This window comes from Arachis stenosperma, chromosome 9, assembly GCF_014773155.1.
Source record: "Arachis stenosperma cultivar V10309 chromosome 9, arast.V10309.gnm1.PFL2, whole genome shotgun sequence".
In the NCBI taxonomy this organism is placed as follows: domain Eukaryota; kingdom Viridiplantae; phylum Streptophyta; class Magnoliopsida; order Fabales; family Fabaceae; genus Arachis; species Arachis stenosperma.
The window spans coordinates 97,302,533-97,319,212 of record NC_080385.1 but is presented as its reverse complement, the minus strand read 5'-3'; the positions used below and the strand labels follow the sequence as shown (position 1 = coordinate 97,319,212).

The 16,680-nt window shown below is 33.9% G+C and overlaps 2 protein-coding genes across 5 annotated transcripts; one reads left to right on the top strand and one right to left on the bottom strand.

The window, feature by feature from the left end:
• The first annotated feature begins 975 nt into the window (after positions 1-975).
• Positions 976-3,991, top strand: LOC130948298 (uncharacterized). Of its 2 annotated transcripts, none has more exons than XM_057877017.1 (6): positions 976-1,114; positions 1,629-1,732; positions 2,353-2,425; positions 2,501-2,572; positions 2,688-2,785; positions 2,864-3,991. In XM_057877017.1, the coding sequence occupies exons 2-6, from the start codon at positions 1,720-1,722 to the stop codon at positions 3,433-3,435; spliced, it is 828 nt and encodes a 275-aa protein (XP_057733000.1). In that variant the 5' UTR covers positions 976-1,114; positions 1,629-1,719; the 3' UTR covers positions 3,436-3,991. The 2 variants fall into 2 exon arrangements, with proteins under 2 accessions (XP_057733000.1, XP_057732999.1); XM_057877016.1 differs by having other exon boundaries at positions 2,348-2,425.
• Positions 3,992-4,019: 28 nt separating this feature from the next.
• LOC130948296 (protein PELOTA 1-like) lies at positions 4,020-9,832 on the bottom strand. 3 transcript variants are annotated; one of them, XR_009073001.1, is made up of 16 exons: positions 9,597-9,775; positions 9,426-9,508; positions 9,264-9,342; positions 8,978-9,052; positions 8,841-8,897; positions 8,564-8,609; positions 7,940-8,015; positions 7,002-7,077; positions 6,880-6,912; positions 6,554-6,622; positions 6,276-6,382; positions 6,045-6,117; positions 5,870-5,913; positions 5,283-5,377; positions 5,037-5,143; positions 4,020-4,338 (listed from the first exon to the last, which is right to left on the bottom strand). XR_009073001.1 is itself a non-coding variant. In XM_057877014.1 (16 exons), exons 1-16 carry the CDS (start codon positions 9,645-9,647, stop codon positions 4,265-4,267), a joined length of 1,140 nt encoding a protein of 379 aa, XP_057732997.1. In that variant the 5' UTR covers positions 9,648-9,832; the 3' UTR covers positions 4,020-4,264. The 3 variants fall into 3 exon arrangements, 2 of the variants coding, with proteins under 2 accessions (XP_057732997.1, XP_057732998.1); XM_057877014.1 differs by having other exon boundaries at positions 5,875-5,913; positions 9,597-9,832; XM_057877015.1 differs by having other exon boundaries at positions 5,875-5,913; positions 9,624-9,729.
• Positions 9,833-16,680: the final 6,848 nt, after the last annotated feature.

The following is a 16,680-nucleotide window of genomic DNA, read 5'->3' as shown; positions in this document are numbered from 1 at the left end:
TGCATTCTATTCAATTTAATTCAAAATTGAATAATCCAAACCTCATCCGCTTGATTCGATTCAGAAGAATAATCCAAATCGCTCTCATTCAACTAATTTGAAGTTGAATCGTTCATTGTTTTAATACGCTTTTGAAATCTGAAAATGAGAAAGAAATCTGAGATCTGAAAACGAAGAAGAAAACGAAGCTTTATGTTGTAAAAATCATAGTAAAAATGAATGCAAGAGCTTTACATTGAAGAAGAGAAGCTCTACGTTGAGATAGAAGAATGAAGAGAAGGTTTACGTTGAGAAAGAGAAACTCTAAGTTGAAGAAGAAGCTTTACGTAAATAGGGGGAGGGGGAAGGGGAGGGCATGATCCAAAAAGAACTTGGTTGACTTGATTAAAAAAATTAGATGGATATAGAGCATTATTGTTATAAAAATTGTGTTTGTTTGTTTGTGTTAAAATTCTCCCTCACTATTTCTTAAAAAGGATTTGAAAGAGCAAAAAGTGCGAGTACGAGAATTTTAAAACAATTAGTAAAGCCAAAAGTAAAAGTCACTACATTAATTTAATATTTTAATTTTTTAGCATGCAATTACTATAATCAGAATAGTGGGCGGTTTTAAATTTAAATTATAGGAACTAGGCAAAAAAAAAAAAAATTAATAAACCAGATGAAAGAAGATATTAAATTAAAAAGATTAAAAGTTGAATATTTTTTGTACCTGTTATAAATTTAAAAATAAATTTAAATAAATTTTTATATACTTATTAAAAATTTGAATTATTTTAATTGTAATTTTTTTATCTCGTTTATATTATAAACGAGATATATGTATTATTTTAAATTATATATATTTTTTTGTTTGCAAACGAGATATAACTAAATAAAATCGTTACATATTATGTATAATCATTTTGTACACGCTAAACAAAATATATATCAGGACTAATAATGTAAATAATGTCTAAATACTTATTTCAATAAATAAAATGATTAAAATATTTATTTAAAAAAAATCAGGTATACTCCAACACGAAATCTGAAGTTTGTAATTGGGAACCCTAAACCAAAATCCTTCAGCTCTTTTCAGGTTTCAACCATGAGTATGACCCAATTCGCCATGGTATGTCTGCTCTTTCTGGTTTCTCTTTCTTCTTCTCAATATACCTAAATTACCATTTTGTCATCCATTTCAATTTCGTGCTTTCTGCAAATTGCACTCTTTGATGTATAATTTACATAATGAAGAGACCCTAAGCTAAGTTTTAGCACCAAGTTTGTTTCTTTACTTCGTGTTTGATTGAGTATAAATGCTTGCTTGATGAAATTTTATGGTTTGGTGTCAATTTATAGAATTTCAAACCCTAAGTTCTAGCGAGTCTTCAGTTTTATATAAATGCTTGCGGTTTTTAATATATAATTGATAGAATCAAAAGCACGAAGCGGAGTTTCAGCACCAAGTTTGCTCATTGACTTCACTTTGATTCAGTATAAAATGCTTGCTTCCTGAACTTCTATATTTGGTGTCAATTAGGACCCAATATTATTGACAAGTTGTTGGACAATTGTTGATGATTTTTCTTTGCTCTCTATTTTAAATGCTTGCTTTGAATGCTTGTAATGTATTTATATTTCAGGTTGAGGAATTGGCTTCTCTGGTCAAGGACAACCTTCATTGCAAGCATTTAGTGCTCACAATGGAAGAAACCTTGGTCAAGTTTCTTCAGGATGATGACACAAGGTAAAATTCACGATCAAATTATGTTTGACCTTACTTCACAGGAATAGTATAAGTGTATAGTGCTATAAGTCACCACTTTGGCTAAGAAAGAATGGTTTACTTAACAGCAGTAATAACATAGCCTCTATCATGGTGAGAGATAAATTTGAAACCTCAATGAAATTTTACACTTTTCCTGTCATTTTTTCCCCAGTCCCAAAAAGGAAGCAGCCTATCAGCAGAGGGATGATTTTAAGTAATGTCATGTTCTCTGAGTTCTTTTTATAGTTCGTGTACAGGGCAACCAAATTCCGAAAGAAAGTGAAAGAATCCTAATATATCAGAACCTGAAAAAATACCATGCCGCAATCTTAAATCGCTTCAAATTAGTCATGATTTCTCTCTCAACAAAAATTGTTTGTATACATCTCTTATTCATTGGCACTTTGTATTTATATTAAGGCCTTGATTCATAAGTAAAGAAAGGTTGTTGCAGAGCAGCTCTAGGTGTTGTCATTTACAGCATCTGATTGGAGTTGGTTTTTTATGTCTTTCATGTTAAATAGTTGTTTTGCGCTTTGTCCCATAAAATGTGTCTTGAATAATTTACATATCTGCTTTGATGAACTATTATAGTTCAGATGGGATCTTGGAATTGGAGCCAATGAACTCTTACAACCGTCTTCTTTTGCATCGCCTTGCTGAGATATTTGGGTATTTATCATGTGATTTTTATTTTTTTTAAAGTCTTTTCAAATATTGTGATTTTCATTTTAAACATGTTTCCAGGTTTGCACATGAGTCTGTTGGTGAAGGAGATGATCGCCATTTAATTCTTGAGAAATGTCCAGACACATCCATGTGAGTGAACTTCAGCCTTTCCTTGCTGATGACCCCCTAGATATATCAAGCACATTTCCATAACTTTCTCTTGTTATATTTAAACAAGTTTTTTGTGAATGCTTTGAATTTTCAGACCTCCAATCCTTGTAAGCGATATCCTATGGGGTTATGATGAACCCCAATCTTTAATTACATCACATCAAATATTAAGGAGAGAAGACCCCTCCCCAGGTAATATGCTTAATAAGGAAAACACTAATATACCAAACTTCTTAATGAGGGGCCTTAATGTTGTGTTGCATTTTTCAGTCTTACAAACAAACAGAACCTCCTTTCCACTGTCACTGGAAGAGAGAAAAGCGGCTTATTTGGCTGCTCGGGAGAGAATTTTCTGTGAGAGTTTGGAAGAGGTAAAAGAGCCTGGTGGACAAAAGCAGCGAAGTGTGCCTGTGGTTGCCCACCGCATGATTGCGCATGCATTAGGTCGAAGAATGAATACGGAGAATCAAAATGTCTTAGCTAGTGATAGTACAAAGGACAAAATGCTCATGGATGAATTGAATGCTCGGAGAGAGAATGGCGCAGAGCCCAATCCCATGGAGAACTCGGAAGAGTCAATACCTCAAAGAAGGAACTCAAACAGTAGAATAAGAAACACTAGCACTTATGGTGGAGCTGCACTTAATAAAAGGGATGATCAAACACTGCTGGACAAAGATTTCCCCAAATCAACTCAAGATGGAAAACAAGCACCTAAGTTGAGTAAAGACTGCATGAAGGAGGAGCACATAGGAGCTGCGAAGAGAATGTTTGCTCATGCATTGGGGGTGCACTCCGGGACAGTTCCTAGAAGTAGAGATGGAGAGACAAAGAAGAATTAAGCAAAAAGGATGAGGTTGTTCTTTTCCTTGAAGTGTAAGTTGAGAAATCTTTTTCTGAAGCAGAAGATACTGTGTCTAAGAAGGGACTCCCCCATTGTTTTAATCTCAATCACGGGGGGTTGAATAATGAGCATGTTTTCACAAGATTCCTTGACATAATCTCAGGAGATCCATACAGGAGATACTTGTATCATGTTGGTGGCTAAGTACAGCCCTGATTGTGCTGGAATAATTTGAGTAGCAGCCGATTTCCAGTGTCGGAAGAACCCTCTTTTTGGAGTAGGGAAGGAAAATCCAGTTGACGAGATATGTTTTGGAATGTTATCCAAATGTTGTAAGACAGGGAAGTTGCATTGTCATTCTGATGTGTATTATATTGTGTTGTATAACTACTTGAAGTGGAAAAAAGTAAGAGGGTGTTTGGGGTGTCATGAAATTGGTGTGCAAATATCACTAGTCAGTGACAGATATGTGAATTTTATCTTGTTTCAAGATGCCTACTTTTGTTTATAAAAATTATTTTATAAACATAATAGAAAGAATTACGTTTTTATGATGTGCATAACTAAAACATAGACAAATGGTTAACCAAAACAACTTTCACTCAGTTTGTAGTGTAAACTATACAGATTCATATATGGTGTTATGTGTCAATTTCAACATATAAATACCACGCAATACAAGTTATCACAAAGTGGACACTCCGCACTTAACACTAAGGGTGCTGTTGCAACATCTGCCTTGCATTCAAGACATAATATTAAGAAAACAAAAAAACCAAGATATGCCAAATGGTATCCCACCAACAGAAATATGCAATGCTTGACCATCACATTTCAATGTCTTCAAGATCAGGCAGAGGAAACCGAAGAATTGCAGCAATGCCACTTATCTGTGCTAGCTCTGTCCATCAGCAACAAAATGACAAATTGAGTTCTAAACAAATACATAAAATACCGAAACATAATCTTCCTACACGAGTTTCATACTTTCATTCACTACCAAAAAGTGGTGCATAAATCTTTAGTTTTTGTTTAATTAATCTATTGGTCCTTATAATTTCACCAAATTTATAATTAGGTCTTTATACTTTTTTTCTTTCAATTGAGTCCCTACATTAATTTTAATTTTGCAATTAGGTTCTTGTCATTGTAAAAAATGTTAGAGCTAACGGAATATTTCTTTGCAAATTGAAGGTACCCATAATTAAAAATCTAATTAGATCTTTGATCATATGTTTTTTGAGAAGAATATTCTGTTAATTTTAACGTTTTTGACACGAAAATGACTTAATTACAAAATTTAAATGTAGTGTAGGGACCGAATTAAAAGAAAAAAATATAGGAACCCAGTTGCAAATTTAGTCAAATCATAGGGACTAACAGAGTAATTAAACCTTTATATTACTCTCTCTGTGCACACTTTTTTTTTGGAGATACATATCTCTTTTCACTTTTATTTGTCATATTTTACTATTTTCGTACTTGGATAAAAGTTATGGGAGGGAGCACCATCTTAATAATTTTTCCTTCTTTTCAATACTACATGCTTTTCGGTTCATGGTGTTCTAGGAAAATAAACAATAAAGTAAAACCACTCACGTTCTCCAGAGACATGCAAGGATGAAAATACATGGACAGTGCCTCCTGAATCCTTAACTGAGTTGACCAACTCAACAAACTTTTGTCTTCTTGCTATATCTGAATTCCTGTAGCAAAAAGCATGTACATTAAGGTTTAAGGCACAATTTTCCAATGTAAACTTGAAAGGGCATGGAGAAAGACACTGCTGAAAACATTCAGTTCAGTTATAATGATATATTGCTTAGTGATTTATAAAATTGGCACCTGAAAAGATCATCAGTAATAAGAAGCGTTTGCACAGCTAGTCGTTCATTGGCAACCTCAACATGTTTAACTCCATAGCAAGCTCGGGCTGGATCCTGAACAAACCCAACAATATTCAATCAAGATTTCCTTGATTTTTCAAAATGGATGCGTCAGCTTAAAGGATGCGCATGTGCAGTTTTGAGATTAAAAAAGAATCAACGAGTGTAATTTTAGTTATCACTTGATACAAAATAAGAATGAAAAGTGAAAAGGAAATTTCATGGAAGATGACAAGATATATTTCTCTTAATGTACTAACTTCAGTAAATCTAATCATTACAGCAATTTATGATGCAAGTACCTAGAAGGTCAACAGTTTTTTAGTCAACAGTTTTCTACTAGGCATAACATTTCTATGACCAAATAGAAGTTATATGTAGATCCTATTGATTTACCTAAGTCTATAGTATCTCATCCTATAGATGTTTAAGAGGAACTAATACTAAAGTCATTGAGAGCAAGAGAATTTTTCATATAGGAAATTCAATATTCCAATCATAGCATGGACGAGGCAACAAAAGAAAACAATTTCAAAAGAATGGGACCTGACATTTGAAAGCATGTCATAAAAATCCTTCATAGCTCGAACCTAAATAAAAAGAGAAAGCAGATGGTTTAGTTCCAGTCTCAACAGATAATAAAATAAACAATATTTGGAAATTGTTGAGCAAGGCCAAATCGATAAGTGCATTATGTTCAATAATTTGGTTATCATGGTACCTCTTGTGCTGCCTTAGTATCTTTAATCATATTCATGACATTTGGAGCATCAAGAACCTCCTTTAAACTATGCCTACAGATAAGAAATTATGAAGTGAAAGAAATGAGATTTTAGACTCCAACAATTATATATGGAGTAGATATGAACGCAACTGTTATGAAGGCGCAGTTAACCAACTACTACAAAACTAGGAATAGATAAGAGAAGAAAAAGTGAGGAAGCAAGCATACTTGTATCCCGAGGTTGTGTGCACAAGAATAATCCTCGACTTGTTTTCAATAATAGGACGTAGCTGTCTTCTTTCTGCCTCCAAAAATAAGTGACGATGAAACTGATCCTGAAACAGAAATAAAGGAAAAAATTATTACCGCTACAAAAACCTCTACCAAAATCCTGCTAACCCTTTGCATATATACAAGAAAAAAATAATAATGTTACTGAATAGAAATATTCAATGCCTTGTCAAATTTGTAAAACTAAAATGAACCAGCAGGGAATGATGGCAGACCTTTGTAAATCCTGGACTTGCAATTACAGCGCAGCGAACCACATTGAAATCTATATGTTTCAAGAAAGCCTAAAACAGATTGGTAGAAACCATTATTATACTTGTAAATACTCTCTTTTATGCTTTCTTTTAATAAAGAAAAATGATTATAGAAGCAAACAAAGACATACAGCAAAAATGAAGGATAAGATATCCTCCAAGCAAGGCACAATGGGGGGTAAAAAAAGCAAAAAAAAATAAAATAAAATAAAATAAAAAACAAACGCAAAGCTATGATAAAAATAGATATTTGGTACATTTCCATGTTCTGTATTCGTTGAATTTACCTGTAAAACATTTTCGAAGAACTTATTCAAAGCCTACAAAAAAGAAGTAAGGCACTTTAGAATATGCTCAAGTTATCGAATTCATCCAATGACATATCTTGCAATAGAGTAAGAGGACTTACTGACTCATAACCAGCAATAGCAGGTCCATGCTTGCGAGGAATTGAGGTTTCTATCCGAGAACGAGTAATAGTCATACTATGACATCAATCAAAATAAGACGAGTTATCTGATTGAAACAGCATGATCACATGTCAAAAGTTTGAAAAGAGTATCAAAAAGAAGATCACGAGTTGGGGATTTGAGTATTATGGGGTGCCCAAAGTCCCACATCAGGTAGTATGGAATTCTTGATGTTGTATTAAAGAGAATAGTTCTTCCCCCTTAAGAACTAGCTTTTAGGGTGTGGTTTCACACTTTCTTTAGGTACTTAACAATGTTATTAGAACCGTGGTTCCCATCACCATGGGAAGGACTATCTATAGACTAGATTGAGGCAAATACCAAATCCTGATAGCCGGTAGAGAAGTGGCTACCACTAGGTCAGTGACAATAGAGTGAACCCGCTATGGACGTCGGCTCTCCAAGGGTGGTGTATTGTTAGAGACATGGGTATTATAGGGTGTTGTATTAAGAAGAGTAGTTCTTCCCCCTCAGTAACATTTACGGTGTGGTTTCCCATTCTCCTTCCAAGGGTGGTGTATTGTTAGAGACATGGGTATTATAGGGTGTTGTATTAAGAAGAGTAGTTCTTCCCCCTCAGTAACATTTACGGTGTGGTTTCCCATTCTCCTTAGGTACTTAACAGTATGTATTCAGTTCTTAGTGTATTATGTTCCTCAAAGAAATCAAACATATACATCCATCTATAAAATGCAAAAATAATTGTCCAAAGTTCCAAACTATATTTAGATGTATTATGTTCCTCAGAGAAATCAAACACATACACCCATCTATAAAATGCTAAAATAATTGCCCAAAGTTCTGAACTATCTTCTCTAAACAGTACTATAATACTGATCGTGTGAATGAAATCTATTCAACTGAAAATTCTCAGTACCTTCTACCAATAAGTAGGATATGGGCTAGTCCTTCTTGCATCAAAACCACGGCTAGATCAGCACTTGCACCGGGATCTGCAAAATATGCATGGACTTTTTGTTCACCATAGCAATTTACCAATATTCACACCAAGAGCTTGTTGGGTGCCATTAAATCGTTAGAAAAAGATTTTTTTTCCTGCTAATGAATTTACCAATATTCACACTGGTATCTAAAATATCATGGTACTTAGTAATAAAGAGTTTGGTTTTGATTGGTAAATAATAATATATTCAGAGAAAAAAGCATTTTTTCCTGCTGGAAATACAAAAGTCTGATTTAAATTGCTGCATGATTTAAGATATGTTTTAATCTAATCATATGAATATTTTTCAAGACTAAGAAAAAGAAAACATTTTTTCCCCGCTGGATTGTATACAAAAGGATGATTTAAAATGCTGCATGATTTAAATTTGCACTAATGAAGAAATATATTCAAATTATTAGTCCTTGGTGACTTTCAAATAGAAAACATCAAACTTTTAAACTGTAAGGAACCAATTAAAAATTTGGTGAAATTATAAGGATTAATAGAATAATTAAACCTAATATCTATTAAATTTTCCAGATTCAGATTACACACCAGAGGCCTGCTGCAGTACCTCCAAAGCATAAGAATCCCAAACCTCCTACAAAAGGAATATGTAATATTCAGCAATCATAGTTCTTCAAAAGAGGGAAATAAATTACAGATCATAGAGATTTCATCAGAATTTCATCTTTGATACACACAATGCTAAAACATAATGATTTTGTTATAAAATAATAAAAACCAAAAATCAAGGAAGCAAGCAAAAGATCTAGCACATGTATTATAACACAGAAGAAAGCCTGATGGAAAAAAAATCAGAGAGCAATACCTTTCTAAGCACAAATGGTCGCTGTAGCTCGAGTTCCAAAGTATGGAATGCTCCTATCTGCACAGTCAGTTACAAGGCAGATAACTAGAATTCAAAAGAATCAATTAAGAGTCAAAGCTGGTATGGCAGTTAAGTACCTTAACATGTTCATTCTCTAATATGTTCTTTCCACGAATTCGCAACATAGAGCCTTCTTTGTCATAATCTGCAACCTGAAACACAACAGAAAGAACACAATATGTGTCATTGGATTCAGATAAAGGGCAGAATATAGCAGCCTATTTGGTTTGATGCCTACTTTCATTCTCAGATAATAGGTTTTCAAATTTCATTATTAATCACAGAAAGGTCCTTCATTGAGATAATGACCTTATTTTTCAATCATACATTTCAAAAAAATCATGTAAACAGTAAACTTTGTACCTCTTCAACTTTAATTTCCAATTTGAGCTTGATCCGTTCTGCTTCCCGTCCACCAGAAGCTGCTTCTCTAAGAACCTTCCTATTAACAAAACAAACAACACTTCCAAATTCAGATTCTCCATATAGATCACACAAAGAAAAGACAGAGTGCAAGTGAAGTACCTAACAGTAACCGCCATGACAGAATCACCTGGAGCGATCAAGTTATAAGCATACCATAGATCATCCGAATCTACTGCCACCATCTGCATAATCAATCAACAATTGAAATAATTAAATTCAAAAATTCAAAGCATTGAGAGAATGAATGAATTGGAATTAAAGAAATTGCACCTTAACGCTACCAGGTCCATTACGTACGAGGTCTTTCCGAACGATCTTCATGCCCCTTCCTGTCAGCTAGCGAAGCTACTAAGTTATAGTTGAAAATAAGCGAAGAAACTATTTGTCAATCCCTATGACGATTGCTCCCAACTCCCAGCAAAATTCCAAAATCCTTCGCGGGCATTTGTAATGGGCTAAATCTATGCTGGGCCTAGGCCGACATATCCATACACAGGTTTCTGATTTGTCCACGTTTTTGTTATTTGAAACGTGCATCCTTAGATGAAATACTCAAATTGCTTTACAAAAAATATTAAATGAGATCTTTAACAAATTTTTGCCAATAATGAGCCTTGGCTTTAATGGCATATCTCCCTCTTCTCACCTCAAAAGTCTAGGGTTCAAATTCTAGAAAATGTAATTGAGGAAAAATATGATAAAATGTGTGAGGAGTGTGTGGATGTATTGTATATCTAAGATTTGGGGTTGTCCAATCTATTGAGGTACTTAAAATTGGGAGTTGTCCAATTCACCGACAAAAAAAAAATTTATTATTTGAGGTTTTTATTATTTGAGGTCTTTAAGATGGTTGGTCTCTCTGAAAAAAGTATTAATTTGTCTTATAAAAATATCTGTTAAGGATCTAATTCTTTTATAATAAAATTTATTTATGTAATATGCATATTAAAAATTTATTGAAAGTAATAGAAAAAATCAATCTATCTAAAAGATGTAATTCTAAAAAACTTTTAAAGTAATAAAAAATTATTAGAATCAAAGTGTCTAATGTAAAATTTGTTAATAACTAATTTAAATATGTACTCTTTATATTATTTGTGGAGAACTCTTTAGCCAGTTTAGTCTTGCGTTTATGTTCGGGTATAAATGAAGAAGAAAAGAAAAAGAACTAGGTTATTGAGACTTCTTTACTATTGAGTTTTCTTTTTATTATGTGAAGGAGTCGAAGAAATTAGTCTGGCAGTGCTTGAAAAATCATCAATATATATATATATATATATATATATATATATATATAGAGGTGAATATCCATTCCGACCTCTCATAATTTTTTATAAGGATCACGAGACTTCAATAAAAGAAAGCACAATTTTCAGTTCTTCATTTTTAACTTTGTAAAATTGGTTAGTTTTTTTTTGTCAATGATCTTTCTATTGAGTTAAAAATATATACCTATGTGGCACGTTAACTAGTTGATCTCTGCCCATTAAGCACGAGTTAGGATTGATAGATATTTTGGTTGGAGGCCTCATTGTCATTTGGAATAATTGTCAAAGATTGTTCAGCACTTTTTATTTATTTTTTGTTATTTTTTCATATATATTGGTTGTATTTATTGTGTAAGAATTGAAAAATATTAGTGAATAGAGGATATACATATTAATAAGCATGACATTTGTTGTAAAATAAAGTTGTAAAATAAATATAAAATAAAAAAGTATGAGTTCTAACTCTAGTACTACAATTACTATCTCAATATAATAAAGATGATTAATATATTTATTAATATTATATATAAAGAGTAATAGAAAGAGTATTTAAAATACTTGTAAAATAAAAGAAGAGAGGGAATAGTAGTAATAATATAAAGAGGGAGAGAAGAGTATTTGTTATTGATGTGTGTTGTTATACGGAGGCTTAAGCCTCTATTTATATGTGTACATGATAACATATTTTCAAACTATAATAAATAGAGTCATTCTTGATAGACTAAGCTTCATTGGAAATGGGCATCCATATAAAATCTTATCACAACACTCTCCCTTGGATGACCATTTAGGATTATTGCCTCGTTAAAACCTTACTAAAGAAAAATCCAGTGAAAAAAAAACATTAGTGAAGGAAAAAGAGTACAATATCCTTTAGTGATGGGGACTGCCTCATTAAAAACCTTGTCAAGAAAAACCCAATGGGAAAAAACCTGACCAAGGAAAAAAGAGTACAGTCTCCCCCTCTTGTCGACATCATTTAACATCTCGAAATCGACGCATCCCAATCTCATGTACCAATCTTTCAAAGGAGGATTTTGGGAGTGACTTTGTGAATAAATCTGCCAGATTGTCACTTGAGCGGATCTGTTGGACATCAATTGTTCCTTGATTTTGAAGATCATGAGTGAAGAAGAATTTGGGAGAAATATGCTTTGTTCTATCATTGTTGATATATCCGCCTTTGAGTTGAGCAATACATGCTGTATTATCTTCAAACATGACAGTTGGAGCTATCTTATGGTCAATTAGTCCACATGATGACATAATATATTAGATCAAACTCCTAAGCCAAAAACACTCGCGACTAGCTTCATGTATCGCGAGTATTTCAGCATGATTAGAGGAGGTTGCAGCAATCGTCTGTTTCGTGGACCTCCATGATATAGCTGTACCACCATATGTAAACAGATATCCTATTTGAGATCTCCCTTTATGTGGATCAGACAAGTAGCCAGCATCTACATAGCCAAGTAGTTGTGACTTGGATCCATAAGGATAAAACAATCCGATATCAATCGTTCCATGAAGATATCGAAAGATTTGCTTAATTCCACTCCAATGTCTTCTGGTTGGAGAGAAACTATACCTTGCTAGTAAATTCACCGCGAATGATATGTCAGGTCGTGTATTATTAGCAAGATACATTAGCGCTCCAATTGCACTAAGATATGGTACTTCAGGACCAAGGATATCTTCATTCTCTTCTTTAGGATGGAATTGATCCTTCTCCATATCCAAAGATCTTACGATCATTGGGGTACTTAATGGATGTGACTTATCCATATAAAATCTTTTCAAGATTTTCTCTGTGTATGTTGTTTGATGAATAAAGATCTTATTTTTTATATGCTCGATCTGCAGGTCGAGACAAAATTTAGTTCTTCCAAGATCTTTCATCTCAAACTCTTCTTTTAGAGTTTTTATAATAGTTGGAATCTCTTCAGGAGTTTCAATGATATTTAAATCATCAACGTACACAGCAATTATAATGAACCCAGATGCAGATTTCTTTATGAAAACACATGGGCAGATATCATCATTCTTGAATCCGTTTTTGGCCAGATACTCAGTAAGACGCTTATACCACATTCGTCCAGATTGCTTTAGACCATATAAAGATCTTTGCAACTTGACTGAGTATAACCCTTGCGAATATTCATTGGATGGTTTATATATCTTTAATCCTTTAGGGACTTTCATATAGATATCCTGATCTAATGAGCCGTATAAATAGGCTGTTACCACATGCATTAAATGCATATGCAGTTTATGATATGCAGATAAACTGACCAAATAACGCAATGTTATCGCATCTGCTACAGGGGAATACGTTTATTCATAATCTATACCGGACCTTTGTGAAAAACCTTGTGCCACAAGTCGGCCTTTATAGTGCACAACTTCATTTTTCTCATTTCGTTTTCTCACAAATACCCATAGGTATCCAACAGGTTTTACATCTTCTGGTGTATGGACTACAGGTCCAAAGACTTCACGTTTTGCAAGTGAGTCTAACTCAGCCTTGTTGTAAAATAACTAAATAAATAAGGAAGATATAAATATAAAATAAAGATATGTAAATAGAATACTCTAATATTAATATAATTAACTCGATAAAATAATTTATATATTTATATGCAGTAACGTAAAGATAGATAGAGAGAAATTATTAATAGTGTATGGAGAGAGCAGATAATTTTATTGCTATAAAGAGAGAGAAAGGAAAATATTTGTAATTGTGTGTGTCAAATTCTATTGCCTCGTTCATACTTTTATAGGCAAACAAATTCTTCTTTTCAAACATTATTAATTGTGCTATATGAGAATTTTCTCCTTCCAGCATGGGAAATTAGATTCACCCATAAATGAGCATTCATCCTTATCCTTCCATGTTGTAACACTCCCACTTGGATGCTCATTTAGGAATATGCCTCATTAAAACCTTACTAAAGAAAAACCCAGTGGAAAAAAACTTTAGTGAAGGAAAAAGAGTACAATATCCTTTGTGATGGGACTACCTCATTAAAAACCTTGTCAAGAAAAACCGAATGGGAAAAAAACCTGACCAAGGAAAAAAGAGTACAGTCTCCCCCTTTTGCCGACATCATTTAATGTCTCGAAATCGGCACATCCCAATCTCATGTACCAATCTTTCAAAGGAGGATTTTGGGAGTGACTTTGTGAATAAATCTGCTAGATTATCACATGATCAAATCTGTTGGACATCAATTGTCCCCTGATTTTGAAGATCATGAGTGAAAAAGAATTTGGGAGAAATATGCTTTGTTCTATCGCCTTTGATGTATCCGCCTTTAAGTTGAGCAATGCATGCTGTATTATCTTCAAACAGGACAGTTGGAGCTATCTTATGATCAATTAGTCCACATGATGACAGAATATATTGAATCAGACTCCTCAGCCAAAAACACTCGCGACTAGCTTCATGAATCGCCAGTATTTCAGCATGATTTGAGGAGGTTGCTGCTATCGTCTGTTTCGTGGACCTCCATGATATAGCTGTACCACCATATGTGAACAGATATCCTGTTTGAAATCTCCCTTTGTGTGGATTAGACAAGTATCCAGCATCTGCATAGCCAACTAGTTGTGACTTGGATCCATAGGGATAAAACAATCCTATATCAACCGTTCCATGAAGATATCGAAAAATTTGTTTGATTCCACTCCAATGTCTTCTGGTTGGAGAGGAACTATATCTTGCTAGTAAATTCACCGCAAATGATATGTCAGGTCGCGTAATATTAGCAAGATACATTAGCGCTCCAATGGCACTAAGATATGGTACTTCAGAACCAAGGATATCTTCATTCTCTTCTTTAGGACGGAATTGATCCCTTTTCACATCCAAAGATCTTACGATCATTGGAGTACTTAATGGATGTGATTTATCCATATAAAATCTCTTCAAGATTTTTCTCTGTGTATGTTGTTTGATGAATAAAGATCCCATTTTTTATATGCTCGATCTGCAGGCCGAGACAAAATTTAGTTCTTCCAAGATCTTTCATCTCAAACTCTTCTTTTAGAATTTTTATAATTGTTGGAATCTCTTTAGGAGTTCCAATTATATTTAAATCATCAACATACACAGCAATTATAATGAATCTAGATGCAGTTTTCTTTATGAAAACACACGGACATTTATCATCATTCTTGAAACCGTTTTTGGCCAGATACTCAGTAAGACGATTATACCACATTCGTCCAGATTGCTTTAGACCAAATAAAGATCTTTGCAATTTGACTGAGTATAACCCTTGCGAATATTCATTGGATGGTTTTGATATCTTTAGTCCTTCAGAGGCTTTTATATAGATATCCCGATCTAATGAGCCATATAAGTAGGCTGTTACCACATCCATTAAGTGCATATGCAGTTTATGATATGCAGATAAACTAACCAAATAACGCAATGTTATCACATCCACTACAGGGAAATACGTTTCTTCTTAATCTATACCGGGCCTTTGTGAAAAACCTTGTGCCACAAGTCAGGCTTTGTAGCGCACAACTTCATTTTTTTCATTTCGTTTTCTCACAAATACCCATCGGTATCCAACAGGTTTTACATCTTCAGGTGTACAGACTACAGGTCTAAAGACTTCACGTTTTGCAAGTGAGTCTAATTCAGCCTTTATGGCTTCTTTGCATTTTGGCCAATCATTCTTTTGTCGACATTCTTCGACTGATCTTGGCTCAAGATCCTTATTTTCATGCATGATATTCAATGCCACATTATATGCAAATATTTCATTGACAATTGTCTTATTTCGGTCCTATTTCTCTCCTGTAAAGACATAATTTATCGAGATCTCGTTATTTTCACAATTTTTATGTACCTAAACGTCTTCTGGTATTAACACTATATCAGAATTTTGGACAACTGCAAGAGTCTCTACTATGTCTTTTTCAACAGGAATATTATTGACCTCTTTTCTCTTTCGAGGATTTTTGTCTTTGGAACCGACAGGCCTGCCACGCTTCTGGCGTGAATTTGTTTTAGTGGCTACTTGTCCTACTGGGACATCAATTTGAATTGGGGCATTTTTTGCTGGTATATAAGATTTAGTTATCCTCTTTGTATCAGAAAATGCATCAGGCAATTCATTTGCTATTCTTTGCAAATGTATAATCTTTTGTACTTCCAGTTCACATTGTTCTGATCGAGGATCTAAATGCATCAACGATGATGCATTCCAGTTAAGTTCCTTTTCAGGAAGCTTATTCTCTCCCCCTAATGTTGGAAATTTTGATTCATCAAAATGACAATCCAAAAACCGGGCTTTAAATACATCTCCAGTTTGTATTTCAAGATACCTCACTATAGAGGGAGAATCATATCTAACATATATCCCCAATTTTCTTTGGGGTCCCATTTTGGTGCGATTAGGTGGTGCAATGGGAACATATATCGTACACCCAAATATTCTTAAATGGGAGACATTTGGCTGTTGGCCAAAAGCTAATTGCATAGGAGAGAACTGATGTAACTCGTTGGCCTCAAACGAATAAGTGTTCAGCATGCCCCCAAACCGAAGTTGGGAGATTTGTTCTCATAAGTAAGGGTCTAGCAATTAATTGGAGGCGTTTAATAAGTGATTATGCTAACCCATTTTGTGTGTGAACATGAGCTACTGGATGTTCAACACTTATACCATTAGCCATACAATAAGCATCAAAAGCTTGGGAAGTAAATTCACCAGCATTATCAAGACGAATTACTTTGATTGGATATTTTGGAAATTATGCTTTTAATCGAATAATTTGAGCTAGTAATCTCGCAAATGCCAGGTTGCGAGAAGATAATAAGCACACATGTGACCATCTCGAAGATGCGTCTATTAGGACTATAAAATATCTAAAAGGTCCACATGGTGGATGAATAGGTCCACATATATCACCTTGAATCCTTTCTTGGAATTCAGGGGACTCAAATCCAATCTTTACTGGTGATGGCCTTAAAATTAACTTTCCCTGAGAACATGCAGCACAACAAAATTCACTAGTTTTAAGAATCTTCTAGTTCTTTAGTGAATGTCCATGAGAGTTTTCAATAATTCTCC